Source organism: Arvicanthis niloticus, chromosome 6 (genome assembly GCF_011762505.2).
Source record: "Arvicanthis niloticus isolate mArvNil1 chromosome 6, mArvNil1.pat.X, whole genome shotgun sequence".
NCBI classification, from domain to species: Eukaryota; Metazoa; Chordata; class Mammalia; order Rodentia; family Muridae; genus Arvicanthis; species Arvicanthis niloticus.
The window spans coordinates 19945176-19968613 of NC_047663.1; the positions used below are offsets into that span (position 1 = coordinate 19945176).

Sequence of the window (23438 nt, forward strand, 5' to 3'; positions counted from 1 at the left end):
TCAATTCCTGAGACCACATGGTAGAAGAAAACCAATTTTCAAAAGTTGTTGCCTACCACGTGATGTCTACACAGACTAGACCAGCAATGCAGGAAGCACCCATCTGGGAACAGTGGGGAGACAGAGGGTCAGCAGACACTGGTATACGACTGCATACTGTCATGAACTTGGCACTGGGAATACACCAGTGAAGAAAGCCCTGAGTAAAAATCCAAGGAGCTTTTTGCTTAGTGAGGGGTAACATATGCTGAGGTGAGGGATGAGAGGAAGGGAGGAGTTAGGAGTTCCTCAAAGTTGGATGGGGTGTTGAAGTGGGATAAGGCAGTGGTTAATTAATCAGAAATAAAGGTAGATCTAGCTTGGTGGACATGGCTCAGTGGTAGAGCACTTGTCCTGTGTTCATGGGGCTGTCTCTAGCACGGCAGAAAGGGAGAGAAAAAGACTTAAAGGAGGGTGTGGTTATGTTCCTGTATCCCACTGCTCTGGGGCAAAAAGTGTGCAAGACCAGCAGGGAATGGTGTTCTTCTGCTCACTGTCCCCCACCCTCATCCATAGAGAAGGACCTCTCTACTCAGAATCTGACCCTCCTCACTTTGTCTGCTCCTTCCATCCCTTAGGAAGACTTCGGATTCAGCCTTTCAGCAACACTACATGCTGGGCTGTGGGCTAGACCACAGCAGAAAGGGACAGCAGAAAGGACCCTTACTTTCAAAGGATTCGGGTACTCAAGCCAGCAAAAAAGTGCCATCAGGTACTGTGCCTATGTGCGTGTATGCCAAGGTGCCAACCTGAGGACTCAGGAGAATCAATTCTGGACGTATCTATCTATCTATCATCTGTTTTTTATTATTTTATTTATTTTACTCATTTACTCAGATACTCTCAACCAAAAAGGAGCGAAGCTGTTTACCTGAACAGCTGGTGTTCAATCTCAGGGACTGTGAACATCATCGAACCTCAGAATGATGTTCTCTTAGCCTCTTCATCACCCTGGACGTAGGCCAAGATCCATTCATCACTCATTTGCCCACTACTGAAGGCACCAGTGTAACCGCACTAAGACTTGGTTCAAGATGGAGACTTGAGGAAAGCGATGGCCAAATGCCGCTGGCCAAGGCTGCCCAAAGGCTCCTGGGGGAGGAAGTGGATAAATGTCCTACTCAAAATGATGACAGCCGTGGGTCTTATCAGGGGTGCACAGCTTCCTTACTCCTTCCTCTCCCTCTGGCCAAGTCACAGTGTTCAAGAGCAGAATGGTCAGCTCCATGGAGGAGGCAGAAGCTATACAGCTATGAGCTGTGTGGGGAAGCAAGACAGGCCAGTGAGTTCATGGTTATACTTTCCCAGGAAGAGAGGGATGGTGGCTGGACTGTCTTAGTGACAGAGAAGGAGAAAGAGGACCTCAGGGCACGTGGCTGAGAAACAGAATCAACAGGACTGGGGTGGTGGTGAGGGTTGAGCTTTCCTGGAGAGAAGGGAGGAGCATCCATCCCAGGGTGGACCCTCCCCCTTCCTAGGAGTCCTATAGACCATGTGGTCGAGAGGCTATTGCCCTCTGCCATGCCTGCTGCTCAGCCATGAGTTCCAGTCTGATAAGCTGAAACTTCCGGTGGTGGGAACTTCAGGGAAGGGGAGAAGGCTGGCCCATTCCTGTTTAGGACATTTGGAGAGAAGGAAGATGGCCAGAGCTTCATGCACATGGCATACTCTGTGGCTTCTACAGTGGACACCACTGTTCTTGGGACCTGGTGTTGCTCCTCCAGCCTGGGCCTTGAACCTGGACTCTGTGAAGTTCTCCATCTATGCAGGGCCCAATGGCAGCCACTTTGGCTTTGCAGTAGACTTTCATAAGAACAACCATGGGAGGTGAGCGCTAAAGGAAACATGGGTATTGAGAGGTCTGCCCCCTAACATTGCTCCTGTGGTATCTAATTGAGCAAGGTTGATTCTAGGGTCTGTCTGAGTGAAGCTCCTGTCAGGAGTGCGGGGGGAGGGACAGGTTCCAGGGAGGGTACTGCGGAGGGATAGCGATGGGGTGGGGGGTAGGGGATGAGCACAGAGCAAAAAAGGTAAAAGATGATGGCTTCTTTTCCCTTTTCCCCAAGCATCAGTGATGTGACCCGCTTTCCGTCCCTCCTCACCCTAAACTGACTGGCAAAGCTACAAGTGCCCACCCGGTACACCTTGCTTTCCTCTGTTCCACGTCTCATCTCCTTCCAATTTACAGATGTTTGGAAAGAAGTAATTGATTACTAACAGTCAGTATGGATCAGGCTTTGAGGTCAGACTGCTAAGATTAGAGAGTCCTGGCTCATCTGCGTAGCTATGTTTATCCTGAGTGACTTATTGAGATGGACACTGGAACGCCCAGCTCTGGGGAATAGGAATGGCTGTTCTCAAAGACAGATGCAAGAAATTATTTCTTCTACCGAAGAGAGCCACTTTATCAAAAATCAGGTTCCCTTCCTGAGATGGCTTTCATCCAGAGACTATCCAGGAAGGGGAAGGAACCTAGGGTTGGCTCAATTCTGATGGTTCTAAAGAGTGCATCTCTAGCTGAGCGTGGTAGCACCTGCTTGTAAACACAGTACTTGAAAGCTGAGGCAGGAGAACTACCACAAGTTAAATAGCCAGGGCCACATAACAAGACTCAGTCGGAATAAATAAATAGAACTCCTGAGCTGGGTGTCACTCCGATCACCTTTAATTTCCTTTAATGGAAAGCAGAGGTAGGCAGCACCCTGTGAATTCAACGTCAGCCTGCTAGTCTAAACAGTGAGTTCCGGGACAGCCAACGCTATGTAGAGAAAGCCTGTCTGAAAACAAATCAAGCAAAAACAACCAAATGAAACCCTCCTGGCTTCAGAGCTCCTGAGTGTTTCAGTTCAACTCCTGTCTTGTCTTCCTCTGTCTCCTGCTTCTTTCCCCAAAGTCTGGTCACATGGACACAATTTAATAAGCATCCTGTATGTTTATTAACACACGCACTTTTACAAAGACATGTTGCCAGGGCACACTAAATACCTCTCATACTTTTATTGTATTTCCTCTTCCAACAGCAGAATTGGTTGCAGTTACCGCCACTTTACATATGGCGGGCCTGATTTAAACAGAAATCTGCTAGGCTCCTCAACCATGTCAGCACCACACATCCCAGTTAGCTCTCCCCAGCCTTCCCCCTTCTAACCAGGTCTCACTAAGGGATCTCTCTACAAGTTTGACAGGCAGACATTTTGTTTGACTCTTGTTGGGAGGGAGTGGGGGTACGGGAAATTATTAAAGGCTTCCTAAGCAAACCAAACCAACTGGTTTAGTCTCAGGTTAATTTCCTAAGAGCCCACTTTCAGCTAAAATGAAGAGGTTGGTCTTAATGGACTATCTGTGAGGAAAGATGGTCCAGTTTTTCCTTTGCCACACCTCCTTCCAGGTACTGCTGGGGTAGTGGGCACTGGGCAGGATAGAAAGACCACAACCTGTGCTCAGCCAGCTTTTCTACACAGCGTGTCCATCGTGGTGGGCGCCCCCAGGGCCCTAAACGCAAGTCAAGAGGAGACTGGAGGCGTGTTCCTGTGCCCCTGGAAGGCCAGTGGCGGCACGTGCAACCCGTTGCTCTTCGACCTCAGTGAGTCTCAAGCATGGAAGGAAAGGGGGAGCCAGGTGGAAATAGATGGCCGGGCTCCAGAGCTCCACCTTTTCTTGTGCCCTCCAGGGGATGAGACACGAAACTCGAGCTTCCAAACTTATTATACCTTCAAGACCGGGCAAGGACTTGGGGCATCAGTCATCAGCTGGAATGACGTCATTGTGGTGGGCACTGAGGACAGGTCAAAGGGAAGCAGGTCCAGGGCAGGGACATGTTGGGGGAAGCCCAAATAAGCTCCCTTCCTCCACTCTCCTGTGGCTCTGCTCTAGGCCTGTGCCCCCTGGCAGCACTGGAATGTTCTAGAAAAGTTCGATGAGGCAGAGAAGACTCCGGTAGGAGGCTGCTTCCTGGCTCAGGTCCAAAGCGGGGCTCGCGCAGAGTACTCGCCCTGTCGCGACAACACCATGAACTCCGTTTACGAAAAGGGTTTTAGTAAGTGCTGGTCCTCCATTCGCTCTGCCCACTAGTTGCTGCAAACCCCGTACTACCACCACCAACCTCGTGCTCTGGGAACCCCGCCCTTCCAGTACACCACGCCCCCTGGGCCCCGCCTCCGCGCCCTCCCCGTTCTGCATAGTTTCGCCTGCCCACACAGGACTCTTGGCTTAAGCGCGAGTTCAGGGAGCCTCCACCCTTGGCTGATCCCCCGCTTGCCTCTTGTAGGAACTGACAAGCGACACTGTGAAGCAGGCTTCAGCTTGGCGGTGACCCAGGCAAGTCATAGGCAAAAGCAAATAAGAGCGCTCAGCTTGGTGATTGAGGCAGGGGGATCGCGAGTTTGAGGTCAGCCTGAGCTATATAGCAAGTTGGAGGCAAGCCTGAGCTTCAAAGTGAGACTGCTCTTAAAAGGAGACGGGGTGGGGTGTGGAGGATGATAATAAATGAATACGAGAAAAAAAAAAGCGAAAAAAAAAAAACAAGAAAAAAAAATAAATAAATGAATACGAGAATACCATGCAGGCAATACCATAAAGGCTCCAGGAAAGGGGGAGGCCTGGTGAGGAGCACCCTTTGGGAGGCAAGGGGAAGAGGAATGGGATGAGGAATTGGGGCGGGGTGCGAGAAAGGGGGCAACGACTGGGAAAGCGATTTAAAGCGGTTTAGGGTTGTTCCATAGGAGATCCTCTCACGACCAGGACTTCTTTTTCAGGCTGGGGAGCTAGTGCTTGGAGCCCCTGGAGGCTACTTTTTTGTAGGTATGTGCCCAGTAATCCAACCCACTCCCATCTCGCAGTCTGGGTAGACTCATGTTTCTGGGCTTCCATAGTCCTGTCCCTGTGCCCTTCCCAGGTCTCCTGGCTCGCGTTCCAATTGAGACTATCATCTCGAGGTACCGCCCGGGTACCCTTTTGTGGCATGTTCCCAACCAGCGCTTCACCCATGACTACGGCAGCGAAGTGTATTCCCACGGTTACCGGGGTAACCCTGGCAGCTCCTTTCTAGGCTTCCCAAAACCCTGAGTCAGGTCCTGCCTCTGTTCAAGCCTCTATGCCAATCTTAGCTAGGCAACCCCAGCACAAAGGCACCCCGCCCTCTATCCCTGCCTCTTCCCCACACATGTCCAGTTCCCATCCACACTGGCTCGCCCTTCTTGCTGTGGATTCTAGCGAGATCTCGGGCACGCCTCAGTTCTCCTAGCTGCACAAGGCAGTTTGTACTAATGACCTCGGTACTCATGACCCTTGAGCTCTTTCTCCTTCCTTTACTCGGAAACTGCTAAACTGTGCTGTGTCTTCAGGATATTCGGTAGCTGTGGGCGAGTTCGATGGGGATCCGCACACTACAGGCAAGGAATGCAGTTATTGGGGGTGGGTGGGGGGGGGGGGCGGGCGGGAGGGAGTGGAGCCCTGGGCAGGAGCAACCTCCGCACAATTTCCCCTGGGTCCTGGTGCGAGAACTGAGTAAGTGGATACTGAGGGTCTGATTTGCTGAGCCTTGCTCTCCCCAGAATATATACTTGGTGCCCCCACTTGGAGCTGGACCTTAGGAGCGGTGAGTAGCAGCTCTCTGACTGCTTGGCATTCCGAGCCCCCTGACCCTAGTGCCCTGCCTTTTCTCAGTGAGAGTGAGAACCCCCTGAGGGAACATGAAAGATACATTTCGGTGTGTCCCTCCATGCAGGTGGAAATTTTGGACTCCTACTACCAGCCCCTGCACCGGCTGCATGGAGAGCAGGTGGGGGCAGTAACCCCGTGGGGGTGGCCAAGGTTAGGGAACCGAAACCCACACACCCAAGCTAGTTCATGGGATTTGAGAGTGATGGCTAAGAGAAGATGCTGAGTGCAGAAGCACAGGCTGAAATGCTCTTCGTCTTGTAGCTGGCTTCATATTTCGGGCACTCGGTGGCAGTCACTGACGTCAATGGGGACGGGTAAGAAGAGGGACTGTCCCACCCTTACCCAGTTGGGTTTTTAATGGCCAGAGGCGGGAGTTACCATCTTCTCCCAAGGGTGCCCAAGAATCGCCCTCATTCCCAGCATCTTCCTTGCTCAGCTGTACCTAACTTTGCCCATCTGGTCCACAGGCGGCATGATCTACTGGTGGGGGCTCCACTGTACATGGAGAGCAGGACAGACCTCAAGCTGGCCGAGGTGGGCCGAGTATATTTGTTTCTGCAGCCTAAGGGCCCCCAAGCTCTGAGCACACCCACTCTCCTGCTGACTGGCACTCAGCTCTATGGGAGATTTGGATCTGCCATTGCACCCCTGGGTGACCTCAACCGAGACGGCTATAATGGTGAGTAGAGGGGCTGCATTTGGCCATAAGAGGACTAGAAGCCCTCACAAAAAGATGGACTTACGCCATGTATGATGGAGTACACCTGTAATCCCAGTGTGAGAGAGGCTGAGGCACAGAAACACCTTGGACACCTAGGCCTAGAAAAGGCTTGACTGCTGAGTGGAACGTGGGTACCAGAGTTCAAGGAATCCAGTTGAGACAGTTGTCTAGAGGCCAGCATGGTGACCCCTGCATGCAGAATGGAGTTAGAGATGAGGTGACTTTACAGAGTTTAGGGCTTGGACTTTTAGTGCTGGGTGGGGAATGGAATATGGAATATGGTCAGACAGGAAGGGGAGTGGGGCAGGAGCGAGAGCAGGGGCTTTGTAGCTCAGTTCTGGGCTAGCTGAGTTTGAAGGGCTTGGGAATATTAAGCAGAAATAATACTGAGAACTGCCATCATTGACTTCCCCCACTTCCATGAGAAGAGGCCAGGGCAAGATAGAGAATTTGGGAGAGCAATGGGATCTGGGGGCTGTGAAACAGGAAGAGGTCCAGTGTGGAACTCGGAGAAGTAAAGGCGTTTAGGGAAACACCCAGAGGTGATGTTGGGAAACAGACAGAATGTTCAGATGGATGGGAGAGAGACCAGGAGATCAGCGGCCCACAAAGCAGAGTTCAAAGCAGAGTTTTGTTCAAAACACAAAACGTTTGAACAGGAGGAAGGAATGGTCTGAGGGACCCTCCCTCCTGAAAGGAGCAGTTAAATGGGACTGCTTTAGCAAGAATGAGCTCATTGGTGGCGGTGACAGGAACCAACCAAGACCAGGTATGGTGGTGCATACCAGCAATCCCAGCACTCAAGGAGTGGAGGCAGGAGGATCAGAAGTCCAAGGTCATCATCCTCTGCTACAGATGAGGTTGGAGAGCAGTCTGGGATACATTAAACCCTCTCTCAAAAAACCAGCCAGCCAGTGAAGGGCAGCTTAGGGACATAAAGCAGAAGGCCACAGCGGATGGGGCAGGATATGAATAGAGGTGAAGCACTCGGTGGGCAATGCAGACAGCTCTCTTCTCAATCTGACTAAGAAAGGAAAAGCAGGGCCATCATGCAACGGGGATGGGAACCATGGGAGGGTCATCTTTAATTTGGAAGGATGGGGAGTGTGTGGATACAAAGGAAAGTAGTATTTCAAAGAACTGGAGGGGTCAGCCTGAGCAGGGTCCCTCTAATGCCTGTGGATGCAGACATTCCATCCAGAGGCAGGAGATATTAATTCAAAGGTCACACGGGGAAAGCAGGAAGAAACTGTGCAATGGATCCCTTACTGATGGCCGTGGGCTGACAGCCCGGAAGAAGGGAGATAACTAAAAAGAAGTACTATGAGGAAGTCCACAAGATGGATGAGAAGCCCCAAGGGTTCCGAGGAAGGCTACAGTGGGAGCCCCATCTGCTCTGCATTTCCTGCTACCCTGGGCTGAATTAGCTGCAGAGAAAGTCTGGCCAGGCTGCCCCAAAACTAGCCATGGGGCAAGAAAACTGAAGAAATGAACAGCAAACCAAATGGTTAGAAAATTCATGAAGACCAAGTGAGACAAAGACGGAGACAGAGGAGCCATGGGACTGGAGGATACCATTGTAGTCAGAGGTCTCTGTCGGTTGTGTTTTTGAGACAAGGTCTCCCTGTATAGGTGTAGCTGGCCTGGAACTCTCTATGTAGACCAGGCTGACCTTGAACTCACAGAGATCCACCTGCCTCTGCAACCTGAAGACTGGGATGAAATACTTTTATTTGAATCAAGTATACAATGATCTAGAAAACAACAAGACATGCTGAAAACAAAATCAGAAAACAAAGGGAGGACAGTTAAGATACATAGACATGGATCTAACTTAGTCTTATGCAAAGAGATCATACAATAATATAATGAGGTTATGCTAAAAGACACACTTTCAGGGAAGGTCTTAAAGTCTTTAGTGTCACTGAGCCAGTGATGTGGCTGTGATAGTTTTACACGGTTAACATCTGGAGAATAGGGTTCAGTTCGTATTTATTTATTTATTTCTCGGTTCTGTTTTGTATTTTGAAACAGGGTCTCACTATGTAGCCTGGGCTGGCCTGGAATTCAATATATACACCAGATTTCACGGAAATCTGCCTGCCTCTGCCTCCTGAGTGCTGGGAGCAAATGCACACCGCAGTGTACCAGGCCTACCGCCGCCCCCTCACTGGGGATTGAATGGAGGACCTCATGTGCATTAGGAAGTTCTTTACCTCAGCCTAGGCTCAGTTATTGAATCTTCTGGAACTCAGGGCAGAGACGTGGCTGAGCTTACAGAGAGCTTGCCTAACATGCACGAAGCTCCAGCCCACCATAGATAGACCGGGTTTGACAGTGCCCATGCCGGTCCTCCTAGACAACGGAGGTAAAGCCAGGAGGACCAGAAGCTCAAAGTCAGAACAAATGACTCAGCTACATAAAGAACTAGAGGCCAGCGTGTGACATATGCCAACCTGTGTCAGGAGCATGGTGGCACACACCTTTAATCCCAGCACTAAGGAGGCCAAAGCAGGCAGATCTCTTGAGAATTTAAGGCCAGCCTGGTCTAACATAACAAATTCCAGAACAGGAGGGCTACAGAGAGAGAGACCTTTTCTTAGAAAACCAAAACCCTGTCTCAAATTAACAATAATAACAGGAAACAGGATAAAACACCCAATTATCAGGAATAAATGGAATATTTTGTTTGTTTGTTTGTTTGTTTGTTTGTTGAGACAAGGTTTTGTGTGTGTGTGTGTGTGTGTGTGTGTGTGTGTGTGTGTGTAGCCCTGGCTGTCCTGGAACTCACTCTGGATCAGGCTGGCCTCAAACTCACAGAGATCCACCTGCCTCTGCCTCCAGATCACTAAAACCAAAGTCCTGGGCCACCACTGGGCTGAGTAAATGGAATCTTCTCAGTGCATTTCCCTTGATAGACAGTGAAGACTGTTGGAACTTTGTAACGATCTGTTAGTACCTGGAGGATTTGCACCCTTTTCTTGGTCTTCCAGGACCTAGAGAACAGGGCTAGAGAAGCAGCTCTGGAGACACTGGCAGAATCCCCTGGGGAGACTCAATCACAAACAGCCACACTTGCTTTCTCCTTCCAGATGTTGCTGTGGCTGCCCCCTACGGGGGTCCCAGTGATCAGGGCCAAGTGCTGATATACCTGGGTCAGAGTGAAGGGCTGAGTCCCCGCCCCTCCCAGGTCCTGGACAGCCCCTTCCCCACAGGCTCTGGCTTTGGCTTCTCCCTTCGTGGCGCTGTGGACATCGACGACAACGGATACCCAGGTGACTGTGGGTTGCAGCCAGCCAGTCAAGATAGGCCTTTGAGCACTTGTGGAGAAACGCTCGGCTGGGGGGTGCGTGTCTGACCTGGTGCCAGATGGGGCTCTAATTTGTGTACACACCTGGGATGATTGGGTTTGGCTACAAGACAACTTGAACTTCCAGGGGGTTGATGGTATGAAGAATTTTTGGAAGATAAGGACTTGCTCTCTGCCCTACACTGATGGCGCCTTTTGACTTTTCTCCCTCCACCTGTAGACCTGGTTGTGGGCGCATATGGGGCTAGCAAGGTGGCTGTGTACAGGTGAGCACGGGCTAGGGGGGAGGGGCCACATCAGAGGGGCTGAGTCAGGAAGAACAGAGTGCTGAGCCTCCTCCAATCCCATCAGAGCTCAGCCTGTGGTGATGGCCACTGCCATCCTGATGGTTCAAGACTTCCTGAATCCCACACTGAAGAACTGTGTCCTGGAACCGACAAAAACACCAGTCAGCTGGTGAGGAGGTGGAGGGCACAGACTTGGCAGGGTTTGGGACCTTAAGAGGCCCTAACCCACAAACCTGCCCTCATCTTTGCAGCTTTGACATCCAGATGTGTGTGGGAGTCACAGGACATAACATTCCTCAGAAGCTGAGTGAGTGGCATGGGTCGGAGGAAGGGAGATTTGGGTGTCCCACTAGAGGGAGACCTGAATCCTTCCTGCTTGCCCTGCAGATCTAAAGGCAGAGCTGCAGCTGGACCTACAGAAGCCCCTTCAGGGCCGCCGGGTGCTCCTGCTGGCCTCTCAACAGGCTAGCCTCACCCTGAGCCTGGACCTGGGTGAAAAAACCAGACCTATCTGCCACACCACCAGGGCCTTCCTTCGAGTATGCTCAGGCTAAAATGGGAGGAGCTGGGTGTGTACAGGGTTCTCCTGGAGCCAGCCCCAGGACTCCAGCAAAGGGTGTGGGCACAGCAACAGATAGCCAGACTCTTGCCATGTGCTAGGATGAGGCCGACTTCCGGGACAAGCTGAGCCCAATTGTGCTAAGCTTCAACGTGTCGCTGCCCCCGGAAGAGACTGGAAAAGCCCCGGCTGTGGTGTTGCATGGAGATACCCATGTCCAGGAGCAGGTAGGAACAGGGGGCGAGCAAGATCCCTGGTGGGGAAGGACTTAAAACCGTGCATTCCAAACCTTGAAGTCATCCCAAATCCCAGTGTCCCCCAAACATTGTTGTAACTCCTAAGCCAACTATCACCAGAACTTGGGCACCATCTGAAATCCCTTTCGTTTGCTCCAGCCCTTACTCTTTAAAGTCTGAAGAGGCCCCCCTGGAGCTATGGTTGCTCTCTGAGCTCTGAGGTGACCCCTAAACCTCATAAGCCCTCAGCTTACACCCACATTCTATTGCATCCCCTAGACTCGAATCATCCTGGACTGTGGGGAAGACGACCTGTGTGTGCCTGAGCTCCGGCTCACAGCTACAGCGTGAGAGTCTTCTATTCTACCTACCCTGAACCTCCATGCCCCGGGGGACCCACTCCTTACCTGAGTCCTTTCTCACACCCCTGGCCTTCAGTCCTAAACCAAGCACTCCCCATACAGGGGGGACTCCCCACTGCTAATTGGTGCTGACAACGTGTTGGAGCTGAAGATTGAAGCAGCCAATGACGGCGAGGGGGCCTATGAGGCGGAGCTGGCTGTGCACCTGCCTCCAGGTGCCCACTACATGCGGGCTCTCAGCAACATTGAGGTGAGGTGCCACCTTGGGGCACAGGCAGCCAGCAGCCTTGACTCCAGCCTCCCACCCAAAGATACACTGCACTAATTCCTTGGCTATAAAGACGTATGCATTTTTCAGCTTTTAGACACATATAGGTGCAATGTACATATGAGGACCACTGGTTCAAATGTCTAGAATCCCGTTTGTTTCAAAATCACCGAAAAGGCTCAGGAAGCAAATGTTCATCAAAATCACTTTCACATCTGCTGGGGACAGCTCAGCTGTTCAAGTTCTCTTCACCCAAGTAGAGAACCTGGCTTTGGCTTCCCAGAACCTGCAGGGAAAGCCGGCCATGGCAGTGTGAGCCTGGAACCCTAGTGCTGGGATTTGGCGATGGGCACATCCCTGAAGCTCATTGGCCAGGCAGGCTAGCCACACCCATGAAGCCCTGCCTCAATAAATAAACAGCTATTGAGGATACCCAATAATCAACCTCTGGTTTCCACATCCTCGAGCACACACCACATGTACAATCTGCAGACTTCATCTTTCCCTCTAATGTTGCCAGGCACTTATAGAAAAAAAAAAAACATTTAAATTAAGTCAAATTCAGACTTTGTGCATGCAGATATGTGCATATGTATACAGCCATGCAAGGATGCATATAACATGTGTGTACATGCCTGTGGAAGCCAGAGATCAGTTCTATGTCATTTTTTTAAAAATTTATTTTATGTATGTGAGTCCACTGTAACTGTCTTCACACACACCAGAAGAGGGCATTGGATCCCATTACAGATGGTTGTGAGCCACCATGTGGTTGCTGGGAAATTGAACTCAGAACCTCTAAAAGAACAGTCAGTGATCTTAACCGCTGAGCCATCTCTTCAGCCCCACCCCCACCCCTTTTTTTGAGACAAGGTTTCTCTATGTAGTCCTGTCTGTCCTGGAACTCACTCTGTAGACCAGGCTGGCCTCGAACTCAGAAAACCGCCTGCCTCTGCCTCCCAAGTGCTGGAATTAAAGGTGTGCACCACCACATCTGGCTTTATTTTGTTGATATAATTTAGCAACTAGGTCACTCTGGGCAATATATTTTTTTTATTTCCAAAATGATAATCCTTTAAAAATAGCAAAAATGACGCAGCAGTAGAGCAGTACAGAAATAGAAGGTGGCAGTCCCTTGAAATCCCCCCTCCCCCACGACTGACCGGCAAGTCTTCTGTAGACATATAGGACACCCCACACCCACGCTGCTCCGTCCCACCTGTCTGTGCACCTCCAGGGCTTTGAGAGGCTTGTCTGTGCTCAGAAGAAGGAGAATGAGTCCAGGGTAGCACTCTGTGAGCTGGGTAACCCCATGAAAAAGGACACCCAGGTAAGGGCTTCATGATGGAACTCTAGCTACAGCCCAGGGTGGAGAAGCTCCTGGGGGCATGAAGGTGGAGGATAATGATGGTGGCTTTGGAGCAGGAGGAATGGGCCCAGGGTGGACACTCAGGTGGTGACTTTGGATTTTCCCTCTTCCAGATAGGAATTACGATGTTGGTGAGCGTTGAGAACCTGGAAGAAGCTGGAGAGTCTGTGTCCTTCCAGTTGCAGATCAGAAGGTACTGAGCTGGGTCGCGCAGCTGCCTACCAGCCTTCCTCCATCCGACCCTCATACAGAAACCCTCCCACACCGGAAGGCCTTCCAAGAGCCCTGTTCCCATTCTTCTTCAGTGACTTGTTTCTGGGTCTTGGGCTCCTGGTGGACATCCATTTCCAGGTCTAACCAGTGTGGTATGCTCTTTGGGGTAGGATTAACTTTCCCTGAGCCATCTGAAATTCTGCTGCCTTCTTCCCTCCAGCAAGAACAGCCAGAATCCAAACAGTGAGGCTCTGCTGTTGTCTGTGGCAGTCCAAGCTGAAGCCACAGTGGAGCTTCGGGGGTGAGAGACAAGGCATGAGAAGAGGAAATGGCAGGGGGGGGCCTACGGTTCGTAGGAGGAGGTGGGCGTGTAGCTTGGTATAACCCGTGATTAGCATGTGGAAGGGATTTCACAAAGGGTAAAGTTTGTGGGGTCCTGGAGGATCCACCAGAGGTCTGTCAGGGAGTCAGATGCACTCTGGGGGCTTGGGCACTTGCAGGAACTCCTTCCCTGCCTCCCTGGTGGTGGCAGCAGAAGAAGGTGACAGGGAGCAGAATGGCTTGGACAGCTGGGTCTCCAGGGTGGAACACACCTATGAGGTAGGGAGGAGCCTCTGGGTAAGGGGGATTAGGGGACTACAGCCTGGCAGTTGAGCCACCAGCCACCCCACTGTCTCTACCCACAAGCTCCACAACAATGGCCCTGGCACTGTGAATGGCCTCAGACTCGTCATCCACCTTCCTGGCCAGTCCCGGCCCTCGGACCTACTCTACATCCTGGATGTGGAGCCGCAGGGGGGTCTCCTATGCTCCACACAGCCGGCCCCCAAGCTTCTCAAGGTAAGGTTCTGGGAGAGAGAAGGGGCTTTAAGAGACACCAGACCGACAGCCAGAACAGGGTGTGGGTGCATACACTGGAAGTGAATTGATTATTCCCTTGTCCCCCAAGGTGGACCAGAGGCTACCCACTCCCAGCCCTTCTTTCATTCCCCTGGTCCATCATGAGCGTGATCGCAGACAGGCATCCCTGCAGGGACCCAAGCCTCCGGGACAGCAGGACCCAGTTCTGGTGGTGAGAAGGCTCAGTGGGTTCCAGCTGGGGCCCTTAGAAGCCAGAGGAGGTGGGAAGCAAGGACAGTGGTGTTGGTGAGATGCTGGGCTGGCTGGGATAGAGGGGACACGTGGGTTCTGTGTGTGTGTGTGTCCGTGTGTGTGTGTGTGTGTGTGTGTGTGTGTGTGTGTGTCCTTTTGTTTTCGTTTGAAGAAATACCAAAGCGAGCCAATGGTAGTACACGCCTTTAATCCCAGCAATCGGGAGGCAGAGTCAATTAGATCACTGAGTTGGAGGCCAGTCTGATCTACAGAACTAGTTCCAGAATAGCCACGGGGTTACATAGAGAAACCCTGTCTCGAAAACCGGGAAAAAAAGATGCCAAACCAATGTCACAAAAACACCGAGTACCGCAGGCTATGGATGACCCCTGCCTTCTGGGCCTCGTCCCTATATCCTTGGACTGTTGAGCAAACAGAATATAGAGGAAACCATCGAATGAAGCTCAGCCAGAGACCAGTGCTTCCTGGCTCTTCGTGTTGGGTCCTTGATTGATGGGGGATGATTAGCAGGAGGGCCTGTGAACTTATGACACATCCCCCTCAGACCTGCGACGGCTCAGCGCCCTGTACCGTGGTGGAGTGTGAGCTGCGGGAGATGGTGCGCGGGCAGCGGGCCATGGTCACAGTACAAGCAATGCTGGGGCTACCCAGCCTCCGCCAGGTGGGGCTGGACGTGGGTGGGCGGGGACTGGGGCGGGGCCTGTGGAGGCGGGGTCTGTGGAGGCAGGGCCTTTGGACTCGGGGCTGGGAGTTTGCTCTGGGTTTAAGTCCGTTCACACAGGCCTAGGGAAGATTTGCCTTGGGGCGGGGATGGGGTAAAACCCGGGCGGAACTCAAAAGCAGGGAGTCCCGGGCTTGGATTGCGGCCATCTCCAGGCCTGGAGTAGCTGCGGTAAGCGACCGTCATCCCCGCCCCTTACAGAGGCCGCAAGAGCAGTTTGTGCTGCAGTCGCACGCCTGGTTCAACGTCTCCTCCCTACCTTACTCGGTGCCGGTGATCAGCTTGCCCAGCGGGCAAGCTCTGGTAAGAGACCCTAGTTCTCCTGCTGTCAGCTCCCAGCCAGCGTGGGGCGGGACCTCCCTGGATTGAAGGACAAGGTCCGAGGAAGAGGGGCGGGGCCTCTGTAGGACCGAGATACGGTTACTAGGAGATGGTTTGGCTGGGCATTCCGGTCACAGGCCCGGTGAAGTGACATCCAGTTTGCCCTCAGGTGCAGACACAGCTGCTTCGGGCCTTGGAGAAGGCCGTTCCTGTCTGGTGGGTGCTGGTGGGCGTGCTGGGCGGTCTGCTGCTGCTGACCCTGCTAGTTTTCGCCATGTGGAAGGTGAGGCTGAAAAGGAGGCACAGACTTCCCAGGTGGCCATAGTCTAGCAGATGGGGGTACAAGACCTGTCTCATCTCCATATCCGCTATTAGAATGCCATTTCTCTGAGGACTTGTGCTGGGCAAGTACCGTTCCCCCCACCCACAGCAGAACGCCTGAAATCTACAGGCCTTCAGATTCCTTCCCCCACAACCCCCTGCTGTCAGGAAGTCTGAGGGAACTGAGACCTGCCCTCAGAGTTTCCTGACTGCTGTGGGCAGGGCTCACCTCCTGACCTAGTTAGGTTTCTGTTGCAGTGATAAAACACCATGACTAAAAGAAACTTGGGGAGAAAAAGATTTATTTAATTTTACACTTCGCAGTAAGCGAGATAAAACAAGGCAGGAAGTGGAGGCAGGAACAGAAGTGAATAGAGACTCGGAGGCTTACTTCCTTTCTTGCTTTCTTATATGGCCCAGGCCCGGCTGCCCAGGGAGAGCACCACACAGTGGGCTGGGCCCCTGCATCAGTTAGCAATTAAGAAAAAGTCTCATGGGACTGTAAGGATGGGCTAAGACAGCATTCCGTTCCAACACCCACGTAGTAGCTTACAACCCTATGTAACTCCAGTTCCAGGGGATCTGGCTGCCTCTTCAGGTTCCTTCAGCACCAGACATGCACAGACACACATGCAGGCAAAATGAAAATGCTCAAACATATGAAATAAAATTTAAGTTACATTTTTATAAAAAGAGAATGCCTCAAAGGCATATGGCCACCGGCTGATCTGTCTGGGTGATTTTGTTTCTTTTGTTTGTTTTTCTGAGTCAGGGTTTCTCTGTGTAGTCCTGGCTGCCTTGGAACTTGCTCTGTAGACCAGGCTAGACTGGAAGTCAGAGATCCCCCGTTTCTGTCTCCCAACTGCTGGGATAAGAGGTGTGCACCATCATGCCTGACTGACCTGGGTAATTTTTAAGGTTCCCTCTTCCCAGGTGACTTTAGGTTTGTGTCAAACTACTGAAGCTGACTATGACCGAGTTCAGTACTGTCTTTCCCCTTAGTGAGAGGAGAAGCTCAAGGATCTAGACCAGTGGTTCTCCACCTTCCTAACGCTGCGACCCCTCATATACAGTTCCCTGCGTTGTGGTGACCCCAAAGCATCAAATTATTTTTGTTGCTACTTCATGACTATAATTTTGCCACGATTATGAATTGTAATGTAAATATCCGATGTTTTCCAATGGACTTAAAATGTGAAAGGGTTTTCAACTCCCAAAGCAGTCTGGACCCACAGGCTGAGAACCTCCTGTCTAGACCCTGGCCCTGGTTCCTAAGAGGGTCACTCATTTCTGTGTGCTGGGAAACATAAGGATGAGTTATGTAGAGAGGGAAAAAGGTTAAAGCCAAGCATGGTGACAAAAACGTAATCCTAATGTCTGGGAGTACACGCTGCACAGAGCGTGCTAGGACAGCCTGGGCTGCAGGAGAGCCTGTCTCAAAACAAAACAAAACAGGGGCTGCTGACGGCTCAGGAGATAAAGGTACACTTGCCACCAAGTCTAATGACTTGAGTTCTAACTCTGGGACCCACATATTAGGAGAGAACCTTTTGGTTGTTGTTGGTTTTGAGACAGGGTTTCTCTGTGTATCCCTGGCTGTCCTGGAACTCACTCTGTAGACCAGGCTGGCCTCGAACTCAGAAATCTGCCTGCCTCTGCCTCCTTTAGTGCTGGGACTAAAAGCATGCACCACCACTGCCCAGCTGAGAGAACCAATATTTAAAAGCTGTCGTCTGATCTTCAAACATGCACATGCATAAATAAATAAAATATAACTTTTTTCTTTAATCGATGAAGGAAGCATCTCCCAATTTTAAAAATCCCACTTCTCAGATGCTGGGGATACAGCTCCATTGCATGGGTTTTGAGGCAGCTGATGGAGCAGGTAACCTGTCCCTGTGCCCTGACCTCAGCTCCTGTGCCCCTCCCCCTCTAGGCTGGCTTCTTCAAGCGGAACCGACCACCTCTGGAGGAAGAGGATGAGGAATAACAGCAGAATGGGTGTGGGGGCTGTGGGAAGCCTGAGTGTCTGCTTCCTGTTCCAGCCAGTTGCCTCTGCTCAGAACTCCATGGGTTGGAACTAATCCATGGGGCCTCCGCTTCCCAGCACACTGGGTGTGTCCCCTTTCCTACTACCTAATAAAGAGCTTGACACCAATGTCCACCATGCTGCCTTCGGGTCTGAGAATAAGTGGGAGCTCGAGGGATATCTGTGGGGATTAAGGCTGGTAGTGTAGAGTGAAAAATTATAAAGGCCATCTTATGAAATATGTGTAAATTTTTCGCCTTAGACCTTGGGCAGAAAAGCACCTGCCAGCAGGTTTGGGTCCATCTAATTAGTTACAGAGGAGGGGAAGTTACAGTACAAAGGCCTGTTAAGAACATCCCAGAAACTGACTGGCCAAGGGAAGAACTACACCCTGCCCCATGGTACAGCCTACTAGTGTTCAAAAAAAAGTAAAACAACCAATCCTGTGCACCCGCGAGAAAGTTCCCTTTTTCCCTACCCCGCCCATATATAAGCGCTAGACCCCTGAGCCACGAGGTCAGTCCCTCTATCCCCTATGTGAGATATGGGGATATGGGCTGGCCCAGAGCTCTGATTTAATAAACCACCTCACGTGCTTTACAGCAAGACGGTCTCTCGTGTGTCCTTTGGGTGCATGCTATCCTGTGACTTAAGTGGACCCCCCTTCTGGGGAGTCCCGGACCTTTCAGTAGCAGCTTGAACAGAGTCAGTACTGACAGGGCAGAAAATGGCTGTCCCAGAGCAGAGAGCAGGGTGGTGGCAGGGGTGATCGAGAGAGGGAGGAATCAGAAGAGCCTCCCATGAGACTCAGTGGGCAGTAAGTTGGGGATAAGGAGCCCCAGAGAAGTACTGCAGGGTCCCTGGTAGGCAGCTTTGTATCTCTTTTGTGTTGAGACAGACTCTCATTACATAGCCCTAGCTGACCAAGAGGTCATTGTGTAGACCAGGCTGGCTCTGAACTCAGAGAGATCCATCTACTTCAACTTCCCAGGTACTGGAATTAAAGACTTGAGCCATCAATGCCTGGCTCCCCAGTGTGCAGCTTTAAGCTATTCATTTTGCATAGTTTTGGAGGGACAGACTTCAAATAGTCCAAGACTTGGGAAAATAACCTTCACCGCTTTCCTCTCTTTCCCCCAACAAAGGCCTTTAAAGTGCTATTTTGAAGGAAGAGAGGCGGAAGAAGCCAGCTGGGCTAAGCTTGGGGAGGACAGTTATCACTCCAGGGAGGGGACAGCAGATGTCCCCTGCTGCCCCCTGATGCTGATCTTTCTGAGGAGACAGATCTTCCACTTTAAAGGTGATGAGGTACAGAAGGCAGATTTCCAGTTGTGGGGATCAGGGGTGGGGGGTAGAGGTCAGGCTGTCCTCTGGAGTCAGGTGGGGTTTGTTGGTTCACATGTGCCAGAAATGGTTGTTGAGCACCTAACATGTGCTTGGACTATTCCAGAGCTGGGCTGAGCAGTAAATAAAGCTAAGTCTCTAGCCCATGGGACCCACGTTCAAGAAGATGAATGAAGTAAACCAGGAAATAAAGGTGTAGTCAGTGCTGGTCAGGGCTGTGGATAAAAATGGAGAGAACGATCTGGATCTGTAATCCCAGCTCTTCTAGAGGTAGAGGCAGGAGGATCACAAGTTCACAGCCTCCCTGGGCTGCAGAGTGAGTTCAGGGCCAGCTTAGGCTACAGAGTGAGTTCAGGGCCAGCTTAGGCTACAGAGTGAGTTCAAGCCTAGCTTAGGCTACAGAGTTAGTTCAGGGCTAGCTTAGGCTACAGAGTGAGTTCAGGGCTAGCTTAGGCTACAGAATGAGTTCAAGGCTAGCTTAGGCTACAGAGTGAGTTCAAGGCCAGCTTAGGCTACAGAATGAGTTCAAGGCCAGCTTAGGCTACAGAGTGAGTTCAGGGCCAGCTTAGGCTACAGAGTGAGTTCAGGGCCAGCTTAGGCTACAGAGTGAGTTCAGGGCCAGCTTAGGCTACAGAGTGAGTTCAGGGCCAGCTTAGGCTACAGAGTGAGTTCAGGGCCAGCTTAGGCTACAGAGTGAGTTCAGGGCCAGCTTAGGCTACAGAGTGAGTTCAAGCCTAGCTTAGGCTACAGAGTGAGTTCAGGGCCAGCTTAGGGTACAGAGTGAGTTCAAGGCTAGCTTAGGCTACAGAGTGAGTTCAGGGCCAGCTTAGGCTACAGAATGAGTTCAAGGCTAGCTTAGGCTACAGAGTGAGTTCAAGGCCAGCTTAGGCTACAGAGTGAGTTCAGGAATAGCATGGACAGCTTATTCTGAGAGGATGTCTCAAAAAGTAATCGTGAATGCGTGTGTGTGTGTGTGTGTGTGTGTGTGTATTATGGCTAGAGATATATAGCTCTGTTAGGGTATTCACCTAGCATACAGGAAACTCTGGTCAGGTTCAGTCCATGACATTGTGTAAACCAGGAGCGGTAGCACATACAGGTTAAATTCATGCAATGGAGAGAGTAGGATCAGAAGCTTGATTGAGTTAAGAGTTTGAGGCTAGCCTGGGCTACATTAGATTCTGTCTCAAAAGAAAGGGCTTTGAGTGTATGCCTGTACTGGCTGCTATTGCATGTCAACTTGACACAAGCTAGAGTCATCAGAAAGGAAGGAGCCTTGGTTGAGAAAATGCCTCCATGACATCCAGCTGTAGGACACTCTTTCAATTCTAACACACTAGCCATCAATGGGAGGGCCCAGCCCATTGTGGGCAGTGCCAACCCTGGGCTGGTGGTCCTGGGTTTTATAAGAAAGCAGACTACCAAGCCAGGGAAAGCAAGCCAGTAAGCAGCACCCTTCCATGGCCTCTGCATCAGCTCCTACCGCCAGGTTCCTGCCCTGCTTGAGTTCCTGTCCTGACTTTCTCCAAAGATGGACTGTGATCTGGAAGGGTAAGCCAAATAAACCCTTTCCTTCCCAACTTGCTTTTTTGTCATGGTGTTTTTGTCAAGGCAGCAGAAACTCTAAGACAATGCCTTTCCTCAGCATACCCTACTCCCATTCTTTCTTAATAAAGGTCCCTATCTCTATCACATTTTTAAAAAAGATTTGTTTATTCTTTTAGTTATGAGTACGCTGTCACTGTCTTTAGACGCACCAGAAGAGGGCATCAGATCCCATTACAGATGGCTGTGAGCCACCCTGTGGTTGCTGGCAATTGAACTCAGGACCTCTGGAAGAGCAATCTGTGCTCCTAACCACTGAGCCATCTCTCCAGCCCTTTCTATCACATTTTTAAAAAGTAAGAAAAAAGAAAGCTGAGACATCATTCAGTGGGAGAGCCTCTGCCTACTATGTCCAAGATTCTGAGTTCAATCTACTGAGGGTGGGCAGAAAGACAGAGAAAGGGGGGAGGGGTGTGGATGAGGAGAAGGGAGAGGAGATGAGGGAGGGGAGGAAGAGGGAGGGGTGGAGTGGTGAGGCAAGGACATCAGTGGGTGCTGGTGGAGTCGCCACTTTGCAGTTTTCAAAGGGTAGTCAGGTAGCCAGTGACAGGGTTCTGGTGCTTGATTGAGAAATGGAAGAGCCATGCTGCTGCATGGAGCCAAGTGTTCAGCAAAGAGATTTCTGCCAGCAACAAGGGAGCAAGTTCTGGCAAAGAGGGGAATCACGGTAGCTGTAGCCGGGTGGAGAGGGCCCTGGGCACATGTCTGTTAGAGAGGCAGGGGTGGTGGCTGAGGAGACACACCTTGAACATTGAACTCAATGCTACCTACGTGTCCAGGGACAGGATAGGTGTGTAGACTCCTCTCACCAGAACCAGTACTTGTTTGTACCCAGAGGGGTAAGTGGTAAATTCTGAAAGCAAGGATTTTGACATCCACGCATGGCAAGTTCCAGAACAGGTTTCTAGTTAGGTGACTGAATATTTAAGTAAAGATTAAGCCGTGATCCTTGAACACCAGCCAAATTTCCTCTCAAGTCAGTCAGTCAGTCATTGCAACTGGATGGCCCAGACCACCTATCTTGATCGAGCAAAGCACTTTAGCCTTGGCCCTCACAGACAAGAGAAATAGGAGCGGGATCGTAGTGGCTGGGATTTAGATCTGAATGATTTTAAAACTGGGGTGCAGTGGGGGGGGATCTTTCTGGGATGTCTCAGCTCCACGCCAACTCTGGGCTGCCTAGAGACATTAGGAGATCCTTGGATGGAGGCGGCAGAAGCCTCTCTGCCCCACAGATAGCTACTGGCTTCATCCGTCGCAGGGATGACACAGTGGGCAAGTGAGGCAGATCTGAGGGAGCCCTGACAGATTGTGAAGTCGGCTTGAGACCAACAGGATGAAGCTCACCAAGGATCAGTGCTAACGCCTGTGCTTAGGTTTAAAAAAAAAAAAATGGTTACATAAGCACAGGACTGGGAAATATGGTTACATGGGAATTTCTATTAAAAAGGGGGAGATCCATTCGATCCCCTCTAGGCTTGGCTGGCTACTCCAGGGTCTGAGGTGGGGAGGGATTGGGGGAGCAGGGACAGTGAGTTCAAAGACAGCTTAGTCTGTATAGTGAGACACTGCCAAAAAAGGAGGAGGAAGAGGAAACAGATGGAAGTGAGGGGAGGGGAAAGAAAGAAGGAAAAGAACCAGGCAGTGGTGTCGCACGCCTTTAATCCCAGCACTTGGGAGGCAGAGGCAGGCGGATTTCTGAGTTTGAGGCCAGCCTGGTCTACAGAGTGAGTTCCAGGACAGCCAGGGCTACACAGAGAAACCCTGTCTCGAAAAAAAAAAAAGAAGAAGGAAGGCCTCGTGGCTTTGCCCCCTTAAGTGGAGAGAAGCCTGCTGTGTCCTCTAGGGAAAGCCATCCTTGTCATAGGTCTCCTCCTGGGTAGCAGGCTGTGCTGAAGAAGTAACTTCATGACAGAGAGAACCATGCAAAAGAGAAGCTAAGGGATGGTGACAGCCAGAAATGAGGAGAGAAAGATTGTTAAGGGGCTAGTCTTCAAACGTGGTGTTCATCGAAGGAAGATCCAGTTTGTCAGTCATGATGCCGGAACCAATGAGATTCTCTTGTGGGAGAGGCGTCTGCTTCCACCTCTCCAAAACCTCTCTAGCCAGAGGTCTTCTGCAGAAGAAGGGGGTCTTATTACTCCAAGGGGGCAACCCCCTCCCCCCGCCAACAATAGCACCATTTATTGCACCGGTGCTCCCGTCAGACTTGTGTTGGAGTTCCAGGAACCGGCTATGCAGATCAAGGTGGCCTTGAACTCCCAGAGCTCTGGCTGCCTGAATTAAAGGTGCATGGCATCCCTCCCCTCCATCCCCCAACACACACACACCCGGGCATCTCAGCCACACTACTAGGTAGAGATTATTATGATTGTCACTTTAAAGGATAAGTGAGGCTGAATAGAGAGGCTCACATTTGAATTCCCAACACTCTGGAAGCAGAGGCAGGAAAAGGGCCATGAGTTCAAGGCCAGTCTGGGCTACCTAGTGAACTTCAGACCATCCTGTTTGAAGCAAGAGAGAGGCCAGGAAGGGTGTAAGGAACTTGTCTTGCCTAGCCTTTTTCTGAAAGGAAGTCATTGAGGGTGGGGTGAAGGCGCTGACATGACCACAGGTCAGCTTCCCAATACTGGATGGTGACCGCAGCCTCCTTAACACTACTGAGTTCTCCATGTGGGAGAAGGTGATTCTCACTCTTTCCAACTACAGCCCTTAGGAATAGGCAATAGCCATTCTCCTACCCCTCAATTTTACACCACAACTCAAGAGCTCTCCAACCCCAACCCGGCTAATTGCCCCCTAATCGCTGCACTCCATTGCTGTCTGGAGTCTTGGGTTACCGGGTGGGGGCTGCCGGGTGGGCTGCAGGCAGAGCTGGGCCTCGAGGGGGCGGTGCCCGCTGGCCCGCTGGCCCGCCGTGCCGGGTGCCGACTGCAGGGGGCGCTGGCGGCCGCTCCGG

The 23438-nt window shown here is 51.3% G+C and overlaps 1 protein-coding gene across 1 annotated transcript; it reads left to right on the forward strand.

Annotated features, from left to right (window-relative positions):
• The first annotated feature begins 1549 nt into the window (after nt 1-1549).
• Itga2b (integrin subunit alpha 2b) lies at nt 1550-17663 on the forward strand. Its single transcript, XM_034504394.2, has 30 exons — nt 1550-1866; nt 3501-3622; nt 3710-3807; nt 3913-4075; nt 4307-4356; nt 4794-4839; nt 4934-5062; nt 5382-5429; nt 5592-5635; nt 5765-5818; nt 5962-6014; nt 6168-6379; nt 9514-9696; nt 9952-9997; nt 10083-10187; nt 10270-10325; nt 10406-10557; nt 10679-10804; nt 11093-11160; nt 11278-11425; nt 12681-12773; nt 12926-13005; nt 13246-13326; nt 13526-13625; nt 13713-13865; nt 13975-14097; nt 14683-14799; nt 15061-15162; nt 15350-15463; nt 17438-17663. The coding sequence occupies exons 1-30, from the start codon at nt 1679-1681 to the stop codon at nt 17489-17491; spliced, it is 3108 nt and encodes a 1035-aa protein (XP_034360285.1). The 5' UTR covers nt 1550-1678; the 3' UTR covers nt 17492-17663.
• The last annotated feature ends 5775 nt before the right edge of the window (nt 17664-23438 follow it).